Source organism: Agelaius tricolor, unplaced genomic scaffold (assembly GCF_023055355.1).
Source record: "Agelaius tricolor isolate 1412-34295 unplaced genomic scaffold, bAgeTri1.0.p SCAF_3, whole genome shotgun sequence".
Classification (NCBI taxonomy): Eukaryota; Metazoa; Chordata; class Aves; order Passeriformes; family Icteridae; genus Agelaius; species Agelaius tricolor.
In genome coordinates, this window is record NW_027269263.1 from 53,071,941 (window position 1) to 53,087,995 (window position 16,055).

Consider the following 16,055-nt stretch of genomic DNA (forward strand, 5'->3'; position numbering starts at 1 on the left):
GAGTCAATCACATAACTGCAGAATAAGCTTCCACCAAAACTGTTAATTGGTAAGCAATGCAGCCCTATTTTCACTCTCTGTGTTGGCATTTCAGGGCTCTGCTCTTCTCTCTCCATTTGTGTTTTTCAAATCTGTAATTCTTAGGGTTTCTTTTCATTGCAGAAGTACATCTGGTGCTGCTAAGCCACATGGCCAGTGTTGTTTGTACTCACCCAACAGTACCTGGGACAAAGATGATAAAATACCTATTCTCAGCAGACCATTCTATGGCATAGGAAGACCTCCTCAAATGGTTAATTAACATGTTAGTAGAACATTTTTCCCTGAATTCCCTGGCCATACTCTGAATGTCTGTCTAATTCCAACAGGATTATTTGGAGTATGAACTAGTGGTAACAATACCCAAAATTCAACAGCCTACATGAGTGCAGAAGTAGTATGGATGTCATACTTAAGCTTGTCTTTAAAGTGTGCATAGCATCACACTTTAATTGAATGTGGCTGTGCAAACAAGTAACTGCCTCAATTGCCCTTAAACCAGTTTTAACAGTTTTCACATTAAAACACTCAGAAATGTTTCCGGGGCAGTACAGGATTGTACCCAGCCTGCTCTGCCAGCAGGTACACTGGCCACAGCAAACCCAGAATGTCTGTGCCCACCCTTCCAGACCACAACATACCTTAATGCAAGCCTGCCTCTGTTTGAGGTTTGATTCCTCAAATGCCAAGGAGGTTGGTGGCATAGCTGAAATACAGGACTGGTGTGATTGGTCTGTGTTCTGCACCACCAATTTTGATGCAATGAGCAGTAACTTCCAAAAGAAGCCTTTTAATACCTGAGAGCTATAACATTTTACGAGGGTGCAGACACATTTACTTGAACTTGGCTATCAAAGCACGTATTACCACGAAGGCTTAAAACCCTTCTCTCCTTCAGGTGGTCATGGCATACACAAGTAGCCTTTTTTAAACCAGTCAGCAAGTGAATCTAGAAGCTTTTTTTGCCAAATCAGACAAAACATTATAGCAAATTATTTTAAAATAACAAAAAAGCCGACATGCTTACCTAAGCTTCCTAATCTTGTACTTAAATCCAGCCTGTGTTATATAAGCTTTCCTTTGAGTTATGGCAATATAAATGACAGTTCTAATTTCTCTAGAAAATATCACAGGAAGTGTTTGCTCACTTCAAGGTTTTCAAAAAGGCCAATCCTGTCCAGATAAAGCAGAGACTGCTTTTTATATGCAGTGAAGGCTGCTAACACTGGGTTAGAACACTAAGTCCTTCTTTTGTCAAGTGGTATATTCCATTAGCAAGTCCAACAGGCCCCTTTGGCTGAAGCAGAGCTGCTGTAGCATTTATGGCTGACAGTGGTAGCTCTTGTCCTTGCAGTGGAGCATACAGAGCTACCTTTTCTCTCTCTCACTCCATCCTTCATCTCCAGGCACGCTGCTGGCAGCACAGCTACGCACCTACTCAGACAATCATTTTCCAATGTTCATACAGAAAGCTATTACAGGACCCATCATATTTGTATAGTGTCTTTCCCCTATTAACATTATAGTGACTTATACTATTTTGAAAGCAATATCCTTCTGCCATTTAGCGAGGATGTCTTTTGCATTTATTATGACTGGAAGAGCAAATAATCAAAACTTCTGCGATCCTCAGATCAAAGGTTCCTAATCTATGCATGAAATACCTTCTGCAACAGATTATAGCTACATTTTGAAATCAATACTTAGAAATTTACTTTATATTTTATATATCTTTAGGCTAGGATTGGTTTTATTTTTGCTGTGTTAAAATACATGCAAAAGCTGATATTTACTATTGTAAAAAACATTCTTTCAGAAGATGAGAAGGCTTAAACCACTTCTGTTACTAAACTGCTGGAATAGTCACAATGCATTAGTACTTTCAATAACAACTAAACTTGATTTAAAGATTGTGTACCTAAGAATCTGTGGTCTAATTTTCAAAAACTGAAAGAATTTCCTCAGTGCAAAAGGTTCAGTGTAACTGAAGAACAAGCTGGGAACCCAAACCTCCTCTCATCTGCCTAATTTTAAAACAACTCTCCACCCTAGCATACTTATCATCAAAATTGCCATCAACATATGCTGCAGTAAATACATCTTCACCAGAATGAAAAATAGAAAATGTACCCTTTCACAACTGGCATAAACACCTCGCATAACAGAGCCATCAATGCATGGATCCTGTGCACACACACATGGGAGGCACCAACACTGGTATAAAATTATGTAGGGCTAAGTGAAGAGACCTTCCTGTAGCAGCAGAACTCACATATGAAAGAGTAAAAGACAAGACATCCACTTAATGGAAGAACAGTTTTCACAAAACACTTCTTACATTTCAGGTTGATCATTCAACCTCTTTCAAAACAGAGACATACAAAATAATTTTAAAAGATCAGCTTTGGGACTAAAACTTATAGCTTTTCCATATACTAAAAATCACAGATATAACAATTACACATTATTATCACACTCACATCTTCTCCCTAGATAACTTCTCCATGTTCCACAGGTAATAATTATCTGTCTCTTTTCATCCCACAGTTAACAACTTGAATACCTTCAGCCTTGCTAGCAGCTTCTACTGTCCCACAGGAAAAAAAAAACCCTTTCCATTGTTTCTCAAACTGTATATTAAATTAACATAAATAAATTAAACTGAGCAACTATTTCCAACATGTAGTGTCTTTTTTTCAGTTTTGAATACATGGTTTTGTATCCAGGAACTGGCTTATTTTTCCAACATCTCTTGCTTATAAAGCTCAAATGCCCCCACACACACACACATCTATCTAAACATATATAATGAAGACTTATTAATATATATTTACACATTGTAATGTATGTATGTATGTGCATATTTATGTATTTTAATATATATATATGTGTAAAATGTCTTACTACATCTTCCTAAAAACCTTGTCTTATAAAATCATTAAAATATTTTCAAAGCTTACATTATCACATCTCAGAAACACATACTGGCTTAAATAGACAAGAAAAGATAAAAATCACTAAAAATTAAAACCTCATTAAAATCTCATTTTATTGGGCTTGTGTGGCCAGGTTTTGGTAGTAGGGGGACTACAGCAGTGGCTTCTATGAGAAGCAGTACAGCAGTACAAAATCTGAAAAACGTAAAAGCTAAACCCTGAGGCATCACTTATGCATCCCCCTTACTCTGGGGGAGGGCACCACACCCTTGGAATATTCTTAATACAGATTTGCCTTACCTATTTTAAGCATCCAGAGACAGAGACACCCTAGAGTTTTTCCAAGTATTTAGCTGTCACATAAAGAGTTTTCTTGTCCCAGATTCCCAGTGTTATGGAGCATGCTGATTATTTTTGTTCAATTTGTTATCATTTGGGAAACAGAACCATCAATTGCTCATGCTAATCTTTCCTACATTAGAAGATAAACTTTTTTTGCAATGATATTGACATATATACCTGTCAACCTTTCTACTGAGTACTAAGAAACGTTCTTTTGTCCTTCTAATATCTGCTGCTGATTATTGTTTGTCTCCTCTGGAGGCCATCCAATTCATCTGTTTCATTCTTTCAGCCTAATGCCCAAGACCATGCAAATTGCTTCTGTGACATCCCACTCAATGAAAAAAAGGAAAAATAAGCTTAGTAGCAACTCCCATGTGTTACAAATGACATTCCTGTCTGCATGTCCCAGGGCAATTTACTCTTTTTTTATGCAGAAGAATCACATCATTAATTAATTTCAACTGGTGGTTATTCTAACACCCAGATACATTTATACACTACTGATGTCTACACATTGATTTCCTATTTTTAACACAAACATTTGATTCCTCATTTCTAAATTTAGTAGTTTGCATTTATCTTCACTGGTCTTCATCTTACTGACTGAAAAACATTCCTCCACTCATTTTGATCTAAGACTAAGTGCTTAGTACACTCCTATCAAAACAATAGAATTGCTATCAAAACAATAGAATTGCTTTCTGTTGCAAACAAAGGACCTCTACCATTCTCTAGTTGTATCTTATTATACTCGTGGATCAAATGGAATATACAGTTCTCTAGGTTTAATAAACTTTATGATCACTGTTTAGTTCATGGAACATACTGTTTCTATATAAGGTGCATATATTCAATCTCTAACCAAAAATGCTCATACAGTACTGAAAAGAGGAATGATATTAAAAACTTTAAAACCAAAGATAATTGAACTTGAAAAGAAACAAAAAATTATAAAGAAGAAGAAATAAAAAACTCTCAGAAATTACAGGTTATGACAAAGAAAAGAAACTGCTATGACTTCCTACATGAAAACACACTGCTAAACAAAAACGGACAAAAAATCCCTGATAAAGACAAAAATCCATAGAAAAAAATACCTAGAGGAAACAAAGAGCAGCTGTATACAGGAAATTCTACAAATCTTTCACGAAATCCACAACTAGAGATCAAGAGTTCTCCAAAGTAGATTCTGGGAAAACTTTGTACTACCTTCAGATTTTAAAATAATTACTTAAAAATACAGAGACACAAATTCAGCACATAATTTCTGGGAAAAATATCTATTGAGCTAGATAAGGCTTTTCACATTAAGGAAAAACACATTTTAAAGAGAAAAAAGTGTAAATGATGATTTTTCACAGTCTTGAGTTTCTTTCATAATGGTACAGATTCAGGCAGAGGAGGGATAGAAGAGGAGCTAGGGACAGGAGGAGATAATTCATGAAATTCATTCACAGCTGTCAGCCACATAGCCTCCAAGAAAGGGAATGTTGGTCCAGGAAGGTCAGCAGGAAAAAGTGAGGTGTAACAACTGGAGAAAGAAATTTAACTGAATAAAAGGGTATGGTAAAAGATTTTTGAACTGCACAAAAAAAAAAGTAAGAATGAAGAACATATAAGTAGAACAAATAAAAAAAGAATGCATATAAATAACCCAAAATGCTGTCTTGCCAGTGAGTGCAGTATACTGCAATAAACATTCCTACACCCTAAATCTTATGCAACACTTACAGTAAATGATAGTGTTTTTTGTCCAAATCTCCCAAAACTCCATTCAAATATGATTAATTTATTTTTACTAAATCTCTACAAGGTAACTATAGTTTGTACCACTTTATAAATGGATTGACAGACAGTGTGCCTTGTCCAGTCTCACACGACTGGACTATTTAAAATCCCAAATCTCTTCATCATCTATAATATCATCCTTCCTCTACACTTTTCCAAATATTTTCTGAAGACTGGCACTATCATCAAGACCTACAGCAGAATATTCTCTTTTCATGATGTGCCCTCAGCTGTACCACTAGGTATATCAACAGAGTCATACAATCCACTTCTTTTGGAATAAAAGACTTACTGAAAAAATGCTTTTATAGGTGGGCAACTGAAGCTTGGCAGTATCGAAAATAGATGCAAATACATTCTGCCAGTTCTGCTATGCATAAGCCAAATGGAAACCCAACACCCCAGCTCATATTCATGGCAAAACATAAGTCAACTCAATCAACAGTAGAAATAATTGCTTAGAACAGTTCATAGACAGTGATCTTTGGCAGCCATCTTCAAACCCTTCCTCTCATAGCAAACCTGTTTACTTTCCAAATCGAAGAGGAGGATTCAAAGTTTTTGACATTAAACATTTCAAAATTACTATAAATGATGCATTCTGTAATCACTGAGTGAAACAGTTCTGGAATTGACAATTCAAGCATTTCACAAGTTAAGTAAAAAAATTTGTTCCAACATGGGGAGCCAAAGACCAGTTAATACATAGAAATATATGAATACAGGAAAAACCTCAGTATGAATAAGCAGTAAGCAAATTAGCAGGCAGTTTTCTAGGAAACTCAGGTCTTGCATTTGATGGATCATTGATTCTTAATATTTCTCCATAATTCAGCACTTACGAATAAATGAACAGCAAAGCCTCATCTATTACTATTAGAATTGGATAGTGGCACAATAGGCTGACACATGTTTCCACCTACACAGGCACATGGATTTTTCCACCACGCACTGAGCAGGGTGCAGTGATCAGCTGTTGCTTGGAAAGGAGCTGATACTGCAGTGCAGTGCAGCAACTGAAAGCTGCCACTGTTGTGTTTTGAAGCTGTTACTTCTGAGGGCAAGGATGGAGAGAGATATGCTACGGCTCCCTCAAACCCACTCTGGGATTCTGATCAATTTTCCTACCTACCTCTCTTGAATGGAAAAATACATAAATAATAATGAAAAAAATGTGTGCAGATTTTCAGAGGCAAAATATCATTTCTCTCTGTCTGCTGAGAGAATAACAGACTACTTTCAGAAGAATGTTTCTTCATATTAATTTACCCTTCAAAACTGAGACTGAGGAAAGCACTGCTGTTGCTCAGTGTAGAACTAAAGCTAACTAACAAGTGATTCCCAATTTAAAGAATCTCTAAGATTCAGATTTTTCTCAGTATTATTCCCATTTTGAAACAAAACTTCAAACAAGGCTTCCACTTTACAAGCAAATTGCAGGAGCTACATAAGCATTGGAAAATTGGGGAAAGAAATGGTTCAAAGAAGATAAGCACTCTGGCTTGAAAACTCAACTTTAAGTCATCAGCTAGTATATAATGAACAAAGCTTTTACATACCAGTTTCTTCTTGGCAGAAGGCTACAATCCATTATATATTTTAGGACAGCATATCTTGTTCTACTTGTCTCTAGAGATTCAAAAGTGCAAGTCACACCAAGAGTCTTAAGGGTTAATGAGAATAATTCTTTTTGATCCAGGACAACTATTCTAGCATACTATACTTAAGGAAAATATAAATAGTATTTCCAGAACTCCACAAAAAGTCATACATTGACTCTTACTCCCTGAAAGACTGACCCAAACTCATGACATTTTTTCTTTACAGAAGACAAAATTATTCTAAGAGAAGGGTTAATCTATCTCACAACTTTTTTTATCTCTGCTCATCTTGTCTATCACTATGTATATACAATAGCTTCAGGTTGAAAAATCAAATTTTAATGCACTCTAACATGCACATATGTGGCTTCTCCACAAGAGACTCCACTGTTCACCATTAAGTTCTGAGAAATGCCACTCATCTCCCATTGCTGACCTCTTTGCCATCCTGTATTAGGGCTATTAATTAGAGATACCATATGATTCTATGCCAGTGACTTTCATATGATTAAGCAATAAAGAAAAACCTGTGGATCTCACACAAAGATGGAAGCTCACGTAGCACGAGGAGACAGGCAGGCTGTGCCCTGCTGCATCTGAAGCTACTGCTTTTATTTAGAGCTCTTTCCAGTTCCACACATCTCAAAACAGCATGAGAACTTCTGCTTGTCAGTGCTATTGCAAATTCCCTCCACGCACACACATGCATCAAATCCTCATTCAGTAACAACAGCCTGCACCTCAGCCATCCCCAAGAACTCATTGCCTTCATTGCTTCAGCAGCACTGAATTGCTATCCACCCTCTTTCATCCTGTACCTGTATCACTGCCCTCAGTGCCTCCCTTGCTCATACCTAAATCCATGTCCTGTCAGCAACCCACGCATTGCTGCTCCCACTTGCCATGAACCTTTCATAAGGATTTCAGTATTCCTTGCAGTTCCCATCTTCTATTTCATGTTTCTTAGGCTGCAAAGAGTGCTTACAGGCAACTCATAGGTTCAGCAGGAAAATAGGCTGCTGCCATAAATTAAAACTACTCAGCTATTTCTAGTGTAAAGATCTCATATTTGGAGGGAATGGTAAGACAGACCATGACACCTGGAACAAATAATCCAAAATGTCTTGGAGATTTAAACCTGACTATCTGAAGCATTGGGATAGATGTTTTGCTTGAAGATATAGATTCATCCTCACTGAAATCGATGTGGCTGACACTATACAAAACCACTTTTAAAATAAAGAGTAGCCCAGTAACTACTTCTGTCAGTCCTAGTAAAGGCCCACAAACTGTGCCCTGAGCTGAAAGCTGCCAGAAGGTAGCAGCCTGGGCAAGGAAACACATGAAAATAAACCTAAAAAGGCCCCAAAAGTGAAGAGGTGGGGATTCTCATCATGAACATCACAGTTTGCTCAGCAAAAACCTCATGACAGTGATTGTACAGCTGTACTGACTGTGGGCTAGGAGAAGCCATAAACCATCACCTGGAAACCCAAAAGGAGCCTTGAAGGGTGAGCACAGGACTAGAGAAAAGACACTAGGGTGGCTTTTTTTCAAGAACCATCTTTATAAGGACTTTAAGGCTGCTGTTAATGAGCATGTTTTTGTTCCTCACCTCTTCAAGGTCATTACAAGATTAAAATAAAACAAGAAAGGTTCTAGCACCTTCAAGGGCTTGACACTCATCAAATTTAACTTAGGAATTCCTGCAACACTGAGAGGCTGATATCACAAATATCACTTGCTTGATACTCCATAGATTCATAGTTTAGTTATATAAGCATGTCAGGGAGGAAAGGACTTTAAATAATGTAGCATTCCACACCTTCTCACATAGCTATGAATGACCATGAGAGCTGGTAGGCAACAGATAATTGGGTCTATGGTAACTACCAAGTCCAAATGAGGACATTTATGTGTTTCAAGCCATCAGGCTGAATCTAGACTTTATCCAAAAATGTCTCCCCTGTATAATATAAAGCACATGAGCCAGTTTGCAAGTGACAGGATAATGCTACTGAGTCTGGTGACTCTGGGTTGCAGAACTTCAGAATACTGTAAGGACATGCAACATCTGATGGACTTGATTCATCCTTCAGCAAGATGCAGGTGGAAGTAAGTTTTAGTGTATAAACTCTACTAGGAAAATGATGGGAAATAAAGACAGTACTTGTGATCTTGTATTACCATACTGCACACTGAAAATTCCACTGAAGATGAGGAGTCTCCTTTACCATATAAACTCCAGGGAAGGAAAAAGCAATTTTATATTCTACAGTGCAAATGATTTCCATGTTCATTTAACACTATTATTTTTTTGTCTTCCTTGAAGTGCTGAATATAGACTTTTGATTGCAAAGCTCTGTCTCCAACATTGATTCAGAACATATATATAGAAAATCACTTATGAAGCCAGACAAGGTACAGTATACCTTTACACAAATCTTAAAAATAAAGCAGCTTGATATGACCATTTCATGAACACAAAAAATCTACCAAAGTTCAGAGTTTTTCACAGATGGGATCTGGCTTGAACTCTACATTGATATTAAAATGAACATTAACCAACAGAAATTACTTCCCTGTAGTGAGTGGGGCTTTCCTGGCAGTCACAGACTATTGTCAAAGACCACAATCACTGCCAGGGACAGCAGCTGTACTGTGCCAGTGCTGTGCTCAATTTCATCATTTTTTAGTTCATTGTGTTGCTTGTTTTCACACTTCTAAAGGTGTCTTTCTATGCTAGTTACTTTCATAATAAAAGCCTGACTGTGATCAAAATGTTGAGGCAATTTCTTCATGAATTGCTCACAGTGGGCATAGCTTGACATCTGATGCATTTTAGAGGTTGCATCAGAACAAAGAGAATACATTTTGGGACTTAGCTTCCCATTCAACTTCCTCTACGAGATTGTAGAAGATGAGCGCAGGAAATATGGGCAAAAAAATAGACTCAGGAAAAGAGGTACCTCTTTCACAAGAAATGCTGATTTAGTCAGGAAGATAAGTACTCTTATCCCAAAGAAAGTCACAAACTACAACTTTCAAAAGTTTAAAGTAAGAAAGCTCAAAATCTTCTTGACCTTTTTGCTTAAAATATATGAAGGCTTTTAGATATTGAGAGAAAGCAAGCATATTTTAAAAATCTGCTATTAACACCCCAGAACTCAACACATCTTCCATCATACAAAGATGCGTATCCTCATGTGGATTAGAAATCCTAAGGAAAAATAGCAGGCTGAGGTTCACAGGGATATACAGGATAGAAAGCATCACCCAGCAGGTTGTTATATGAAAGCATAGTCCAGAAATACCTGGGGAATATTTTCTAATAAAGAAAATACATATTTTAGTCCACGTTCACAAGCAATACAAAAGACAGACACCAGAATGTGTGCCAAATACTACGCAAACCCCTACGAGTTCTGTGATTTATCACATTAAAAACAACATATGCTTTCCACAGTAACAAGTAACTGACTTTACCTTACGTTTGTAACATTTTTATTACACTTTGGTCCAATAATCCATCTGTGATCCTTCTAATGCCTTGACTGCTAGAGTATTCTACCACAATGCTTTAGAAATTTGCCTCTTAAAACTAACTTATAACTTAGGAAGATTACTCAAACTCTCATTTAGGAAAAAAAAAATACATGAAACAAAAATAAAGGGGGAGAAGCTAGTGAGTTTTCTGGCTATAATTTTCTGAATTAAAAAATAAAAATGAAAAAACAAAACCCAAACAAACAAAAAAGCCAAAACAAAACAAAAACCCAATAAAACAAAAAAACACCCAAACAAAAAAAAAAAATCCAAAACACTAGAAATAATGTAAAAAAGTAAATCTTTATTTTCTTTCATTCAATATGTTCAATATGTGTATGCATATACATAATATACCTGCACACACGAATGGGTAAGAGATTAGATAAAAAACTGAGCTACATTATACTGTAAAAACAGAAATAACTTTTTTCTTAAAAGACTAACTGTAAATTTACCCCTACACTTTCTTCCTTATGTTACCCAGTTGTGTTTCCATGGTTACTCAATTTTAAAAATCACTGAGTCTTACCAGAACATGAATAATGATAATATTCCTTTATCAATACATTTTATGAAAAGATCAACCAGGCTAGATTTCGAAGATGTACAAAGTAATTTCTTCTTTTTTTAAATTATTATTTAAAGACTGCATTAGGCACACATCTAAACAAAGCAAACAAATGGAAAAGAATGTACAGAAATATTGTAATTAAAATTGATTTTGAGCTCTAATTCCAAGTTTAAAGAATAAACTTCTCAATTTCTATTTAATGATGTGTATATTTATTAAAGATGTTTTTGTTGGTTTCTAGCACTGACATTCAAAAGGGAAAGAAAAGGGAGGGAAAAGTGGTTAATGTTCAATAAAAGTGTGGCTTTGTAGGTTACAGAAAATAGTCCAAGCAACTACTCTTGATTGAAAGTTGTTGTTAGAGACAAGTTATTGTATTAATGCTTTTCCTAAATAGATCACAAAAACAACTCTTTATTCAAGTTCTTAGCTGAAATCAGTGTGTTGTAGCATGTACACAGAAATCTGGCTGCAAATCTGGGTTGTCATGATACAGACACACAGAGAGAATCCTCTTTTTCTGAGCCACCATTTTCAAAGTATGTCATTTAAAAATTCCTTCCATTTTGAAGGGTAATAGGGATAAAGAAAGACAGAGGGGGTTCAGAATCATTGCTTTAAGTAGATAAAAGACATGGGGTAAGTGCATTCTCCTTTTAATTTTTTTGTTTACCCCAAAGGTATCACCTATATCAATGCATTTATTTACCCATTTTTTGAAGGCACTAGAAAATGCCTTTTAAATGGTTCAGTGTAAGCCATCTACACTTTCCCTTTAAAGAGACAGGCTTATTTACAACTTCAGTGACTGCCATAATTTTTGAAATGAGTGGTTTAACAACTACAGCAGCCAGTTCCCTCAGGACCCTGGGATGCATCTCACTGGGTCCCACGGACTTACACACATTCAAGGTGGATTCAAATGTGATCTTCCTCTACAATGGGGGGGACTTCATCCCCCCAGTACCTGCCCTGAAGTTCAGGGTCTGGAGAGATGTGAAAAAAGAGATTACCATAGAAAACTGAAACAGACACACACATACACACACACAAAACCTACTAGAAATGCTGTTAATTCCACCCTCTGCTACAAAATAACACTACATATTACTCTGTTTAAATAAAAAATCAGACCTTTTATCTCTTCAGCTATATGGGACTTAGATACTTAATTCTGAAAAAAAGATTACCAAGAATGTACATAAAATCTCAGTCCCAAGCATCCTAAATAACCTGATAAATAAAGGTTCAGTCTGCTAATTCAATTGTAGTATACTTTCATCACCTCCTTATCACCAGGTTCAATTTTCAGTACTTACTCTTATTCTAGCCCCCAAAACTTTTTTTAATACATTTGCATAAAAATGTAATGTTCTCATACAGGCTCAAAATCCCACTGAATGAAACATGTTAGAATTTTATCAAACTGACTTTTGACCCAAGGGTCAAGCTTATGTCCTTCCATGTAAACAAAAATCAATTCTAAGAGAAAGCAGAAGTATCTTACTAGATCACAAGTAAATTGATCTTTCAAGGACCAAGAAGGTTTTCTTGGTTGGTTGGATTAGGTTTGGCTTTTTTCCCCACTTCTGTCCATGTCTTGTCTGCATTTCAAAACAAAACCAAAACAAAAAAACCCAAACCAACACAAAACAAAAAAACCCAACAAAAAAACCTCAGAACTAAACCAACCAAAAAAAAAAAAAAAACCAAAACAAACCTCCCCCCCAAAAAAAAAAACCAAGAACAAAACAAAACAACACAAACAAAAAAAAAAAAAAAACCCAACCAAAACCCATAAAATCATTACTTCTTTTCAGTGATGTCAGGGCTGAAAACTGTTTATGAATCAGGATGCCTAGTGACCAACCAACCGTTACATGACTGTGAGAGGCAAGAGCTCAGCAGTTTCCAAGGCAGCACTACTCTTTAGAGGGATGTATCTCCACGGCCTTTCAGGATGGTTTCCTTCAGCACTATCAGCTGGGAAAAAGTAGAATGAAATCAAGATTTCGCTATACTCTGAGAGGTTCATATACAGCACAAGGCTCCCGTCACTGTGGTGGCTTAACCAAGGGCCACTCTCACCTCCAGTGGCACAGGAACTGATGCTCATGGTATGGAATGCACTGTCCCACTCTCAATGGGACAACTGCCTAGAACCTGCATCAGGAACCAAGGACAGAGAGAAGGAAAGATGACAAATCACTTACCACTGCTATTGGACAAACCAGTCCCGGTTCACTGAACAGTCAGTGCCCAGGCCTTGGGGGTCTGTGATGGGAGGCTGGGATTGCCCTGGGCTGGACATGGTCAGTTCCGGATGAGTCCATACCACCCACAACAGGGCATGACTGAGCCCCTTGCCCACAAAGGCAGCACCTCTGGGAACTTGTATTTAAGAGCAAAACCACCGCAAGCGAAGTAGGACAAGGAAAACAGTATGAGAAACAGCCCTGCAGACATCAGGGTCAGTGAAGAAGGAGAGGGAAGAGGTGCTTCAGGCACCAGAGCAGGGATTCCCATGCAGCACCTGGAAAGGGATCCAGCAAAGCAAGATCAACACTCAACAGCCCAGGGAAAAGACGACAGTGGAATCGATATCCACACTTCAGCCCATGGAGGAGCCCCATGCCAGGGCAGGTGGATATCCCTTAAGGAATGTGGCCCACAGAGAACCCATGTTGGAACAGGTTTATCCTGAAAGACTGTAAGCTGTGTGGAGGATCCATGCTGGAGCAAGGGAAAAATCTGAGGCTGGAACTTGGATTTTAGCATTCAGGTTCTAATTAAAGAAAAAGGTTTATATTTTTTTCTTTAAAAAAACATTCTGTTGGTTGTGACTTCAAAACTTTTAGGAAAAATACACTAGATAACCGAAAAACTACATAAAGGTACGGAATGCATAAAGGAAAATGTGCAACATCCAAGTAACTTATTGGACCAGCTGTCCTAAATTGGCTTTTTACCAGAAAGTAAATAAGTAAGGAATTGGAGGCTCTCATAAAATGAACTTGGTTCAAGGAGCTCATAGCATAGGAAAGGAAGAAAGCAAGAGCCATCAGTGAGTTCAACATAATGGAAAGAGAAAAAAAATTTTGCTTCCACACTTATGATTGACTAGACAAATGAAAACAGATTAATACTATCTAATGGAAGATGTAATAAGGTCAGCTAAAATTCTAACAGGGTATTAAAAGGAGTAAATTCAAAGAAACCAGTAGCTTACCACAAACTTCAAGAGGTCCCTCTAGGAAAACCACATCAAATAATTCATGTTAAAAAAAAAAAAAAAAAGAAAGAAAGAAAAAAAATTCAGTTTCATATAATAAATACTCTTATGGGAAAGATAAGACTAAAATCAAGAGGCTGGCCCTCAGGGCTTTTTCTCTTTCAAAGTGGGCTTGATATCTTAGAAGGTATGAGGGCCATGATGTTCTCATGACAGATTCATTTTTCCATTAACTCATTTTTTGGTTTACTTTGCTTAAAATAATTTCTATTTTAAATCACATAAAGGGAGCTAATGAAACATTTTACTCCTAAAGAATGTCTTTTAAGGGCAGTTATTTTTTACAGCATAGTTACTGAAATAGCAAGCCAGCATGACTATTAAACCAAGTAACTAAGTTTACAAATTTCTGCACAGACTTATATTTAAATATAAGCAACACCATGACTTTCAAGATCCCATTAAAGGTCTATCCTTCAAAAAGCTCTGCAAGCATCACTCTTTCACATCTGAACATCTGTTCTGGTCCTCTTCCCAGAAGTCTTAGATACCTCCAATTACCAACGTAAAGGTTTTGATTATTCCGTTACGTCCAGAAAATGAGTTATCGATGACAAGACCACAGTACAAAACAGTGGGCAAGCAAAATGTTCAGCCTTTGCCAAATCACATTGTTTGTTCTAAAGTTAAAATGGGGGGTGGGGGCATGGGGTTGGGAAAGGGAGAGGAGCATATATGAATTAGATGGGAAGAGTACTTGGACATTTAAAACATATCTCAGTCTACTTCAATAATGAGGAGAAAATGACATATAACAAAACATGAGAAAGCACTGACTTTACCATTGTTGATGTCAGAGTAGAAGCATTTTAAAGTTTATTTGAGCCTAAGCATTGTACAGCCTGATCTAAAAGAGATGAAACAGTATCTCAGCAAGGACATTTTATACAATTGTAGTCCTTGGTGCTTATCCTCCTTGGTCTATAACTCAGCTGGAGGCTAGCAGAAATAAACTATGCTTTGTAGAGCAATAGTAAATCAAAAATCCCTCATTTTTAAAGGGTTTCTCCATATGTCATTATTCTTCTGAATTACTGAAACCACAATAAAACTCATTTTGTCATATAATTGATTTCTATATTTTTTGCATTATGTATTCAGCTCAAATACTAAGGCTTGTTTAGCCATTTTATTTTTATTTTATGTTGGTTTTTATCATACATTAGCCCTTTTTAAAAGGTGAAATTTTAAATAAACTACAATACATTCAGTTATAACTGATACTGACTAATCCTTTGATACACAGAAACTCCTTACTGACACCTAACTTGGGTTGATGGGTGTCCCTTCACACTTCAGTAGCCACTGTGATGATTCCAAACAGCTCTTGATCTGCTCTCCAAGCAAACAGATGTAGGTGTGACTGCAGACTTAAAGTTTCTGTACTCTCACAGCTATTCGCTGTGCTTATTAACAAGACATGTCAAGCTGCTCATCATGTGTTGACTGGTGAAATTTAGTTAACAGAAACTATGTGTAAGAGAGCCAAGAATAGCCCTGTTTTCAGTCATGATTAAAGATGCTGGTACTTCACCCTGAGATAATTTTATTCAAATATGACTTCTTCCACGTAGAGAAATCTCAGTATTTCACGTTACATACGACAGGTACCCATATAACCCATTTAAAAGCAAAGCATGCCTGTAACAGTCTATTTTAAACTTCTGAGCTTGTGTTCTGTTTATTGTAACAGGCATGTTTTCAACTTGAACTGTTATCAGAAAACTGCAACTCCTAACTCAAGGGAACAAGACTGCTGACAAAATAGGTTTGCAATGTAAGAATTTGCTTAGTTTACCCAAAATGAGAGCATTAGTATTTACAAAAATAAAATCTTATTATTTTCACTTCCTTCAACATCTGCTTGGGCTCCAAGAAAAATACTAAACTATATGAAATATATCTCTAATAGTAGCAGGTTTTCTCATTTACAG

General features: G+C 36.7%; 1 protein-coding gene across 16 annotated transcripts in view; it reads right to left on the reverse strand.

Moving 5' to 3' along the window:
* Window positions 1-16,055, reverse strand: part of TAFA5 (TAFA chemokine like family member 5) — a 502,678-nt gene that overhangs the window by 329,657 nt on the left and 156,966 nt on the right. For 2 of the 16 annotated variants that reach the window (XM_071423844.1, XM_071423847.1), the window contains exon 2: window positions 14,059-14,079. The exons of the other annotated variants lie outside the window; for them this stretch is intronic. In XM_071423844.1, coding sequence (XP_071279945.1) covers window positions 14,059-14,079 — 21 coding nt within the window. The remainder of the gene's footprint in view (window positions 1-14,058; window positions 14,080-16,055) is intronic. 16 annotated transcript variants of the gene reach the window in all.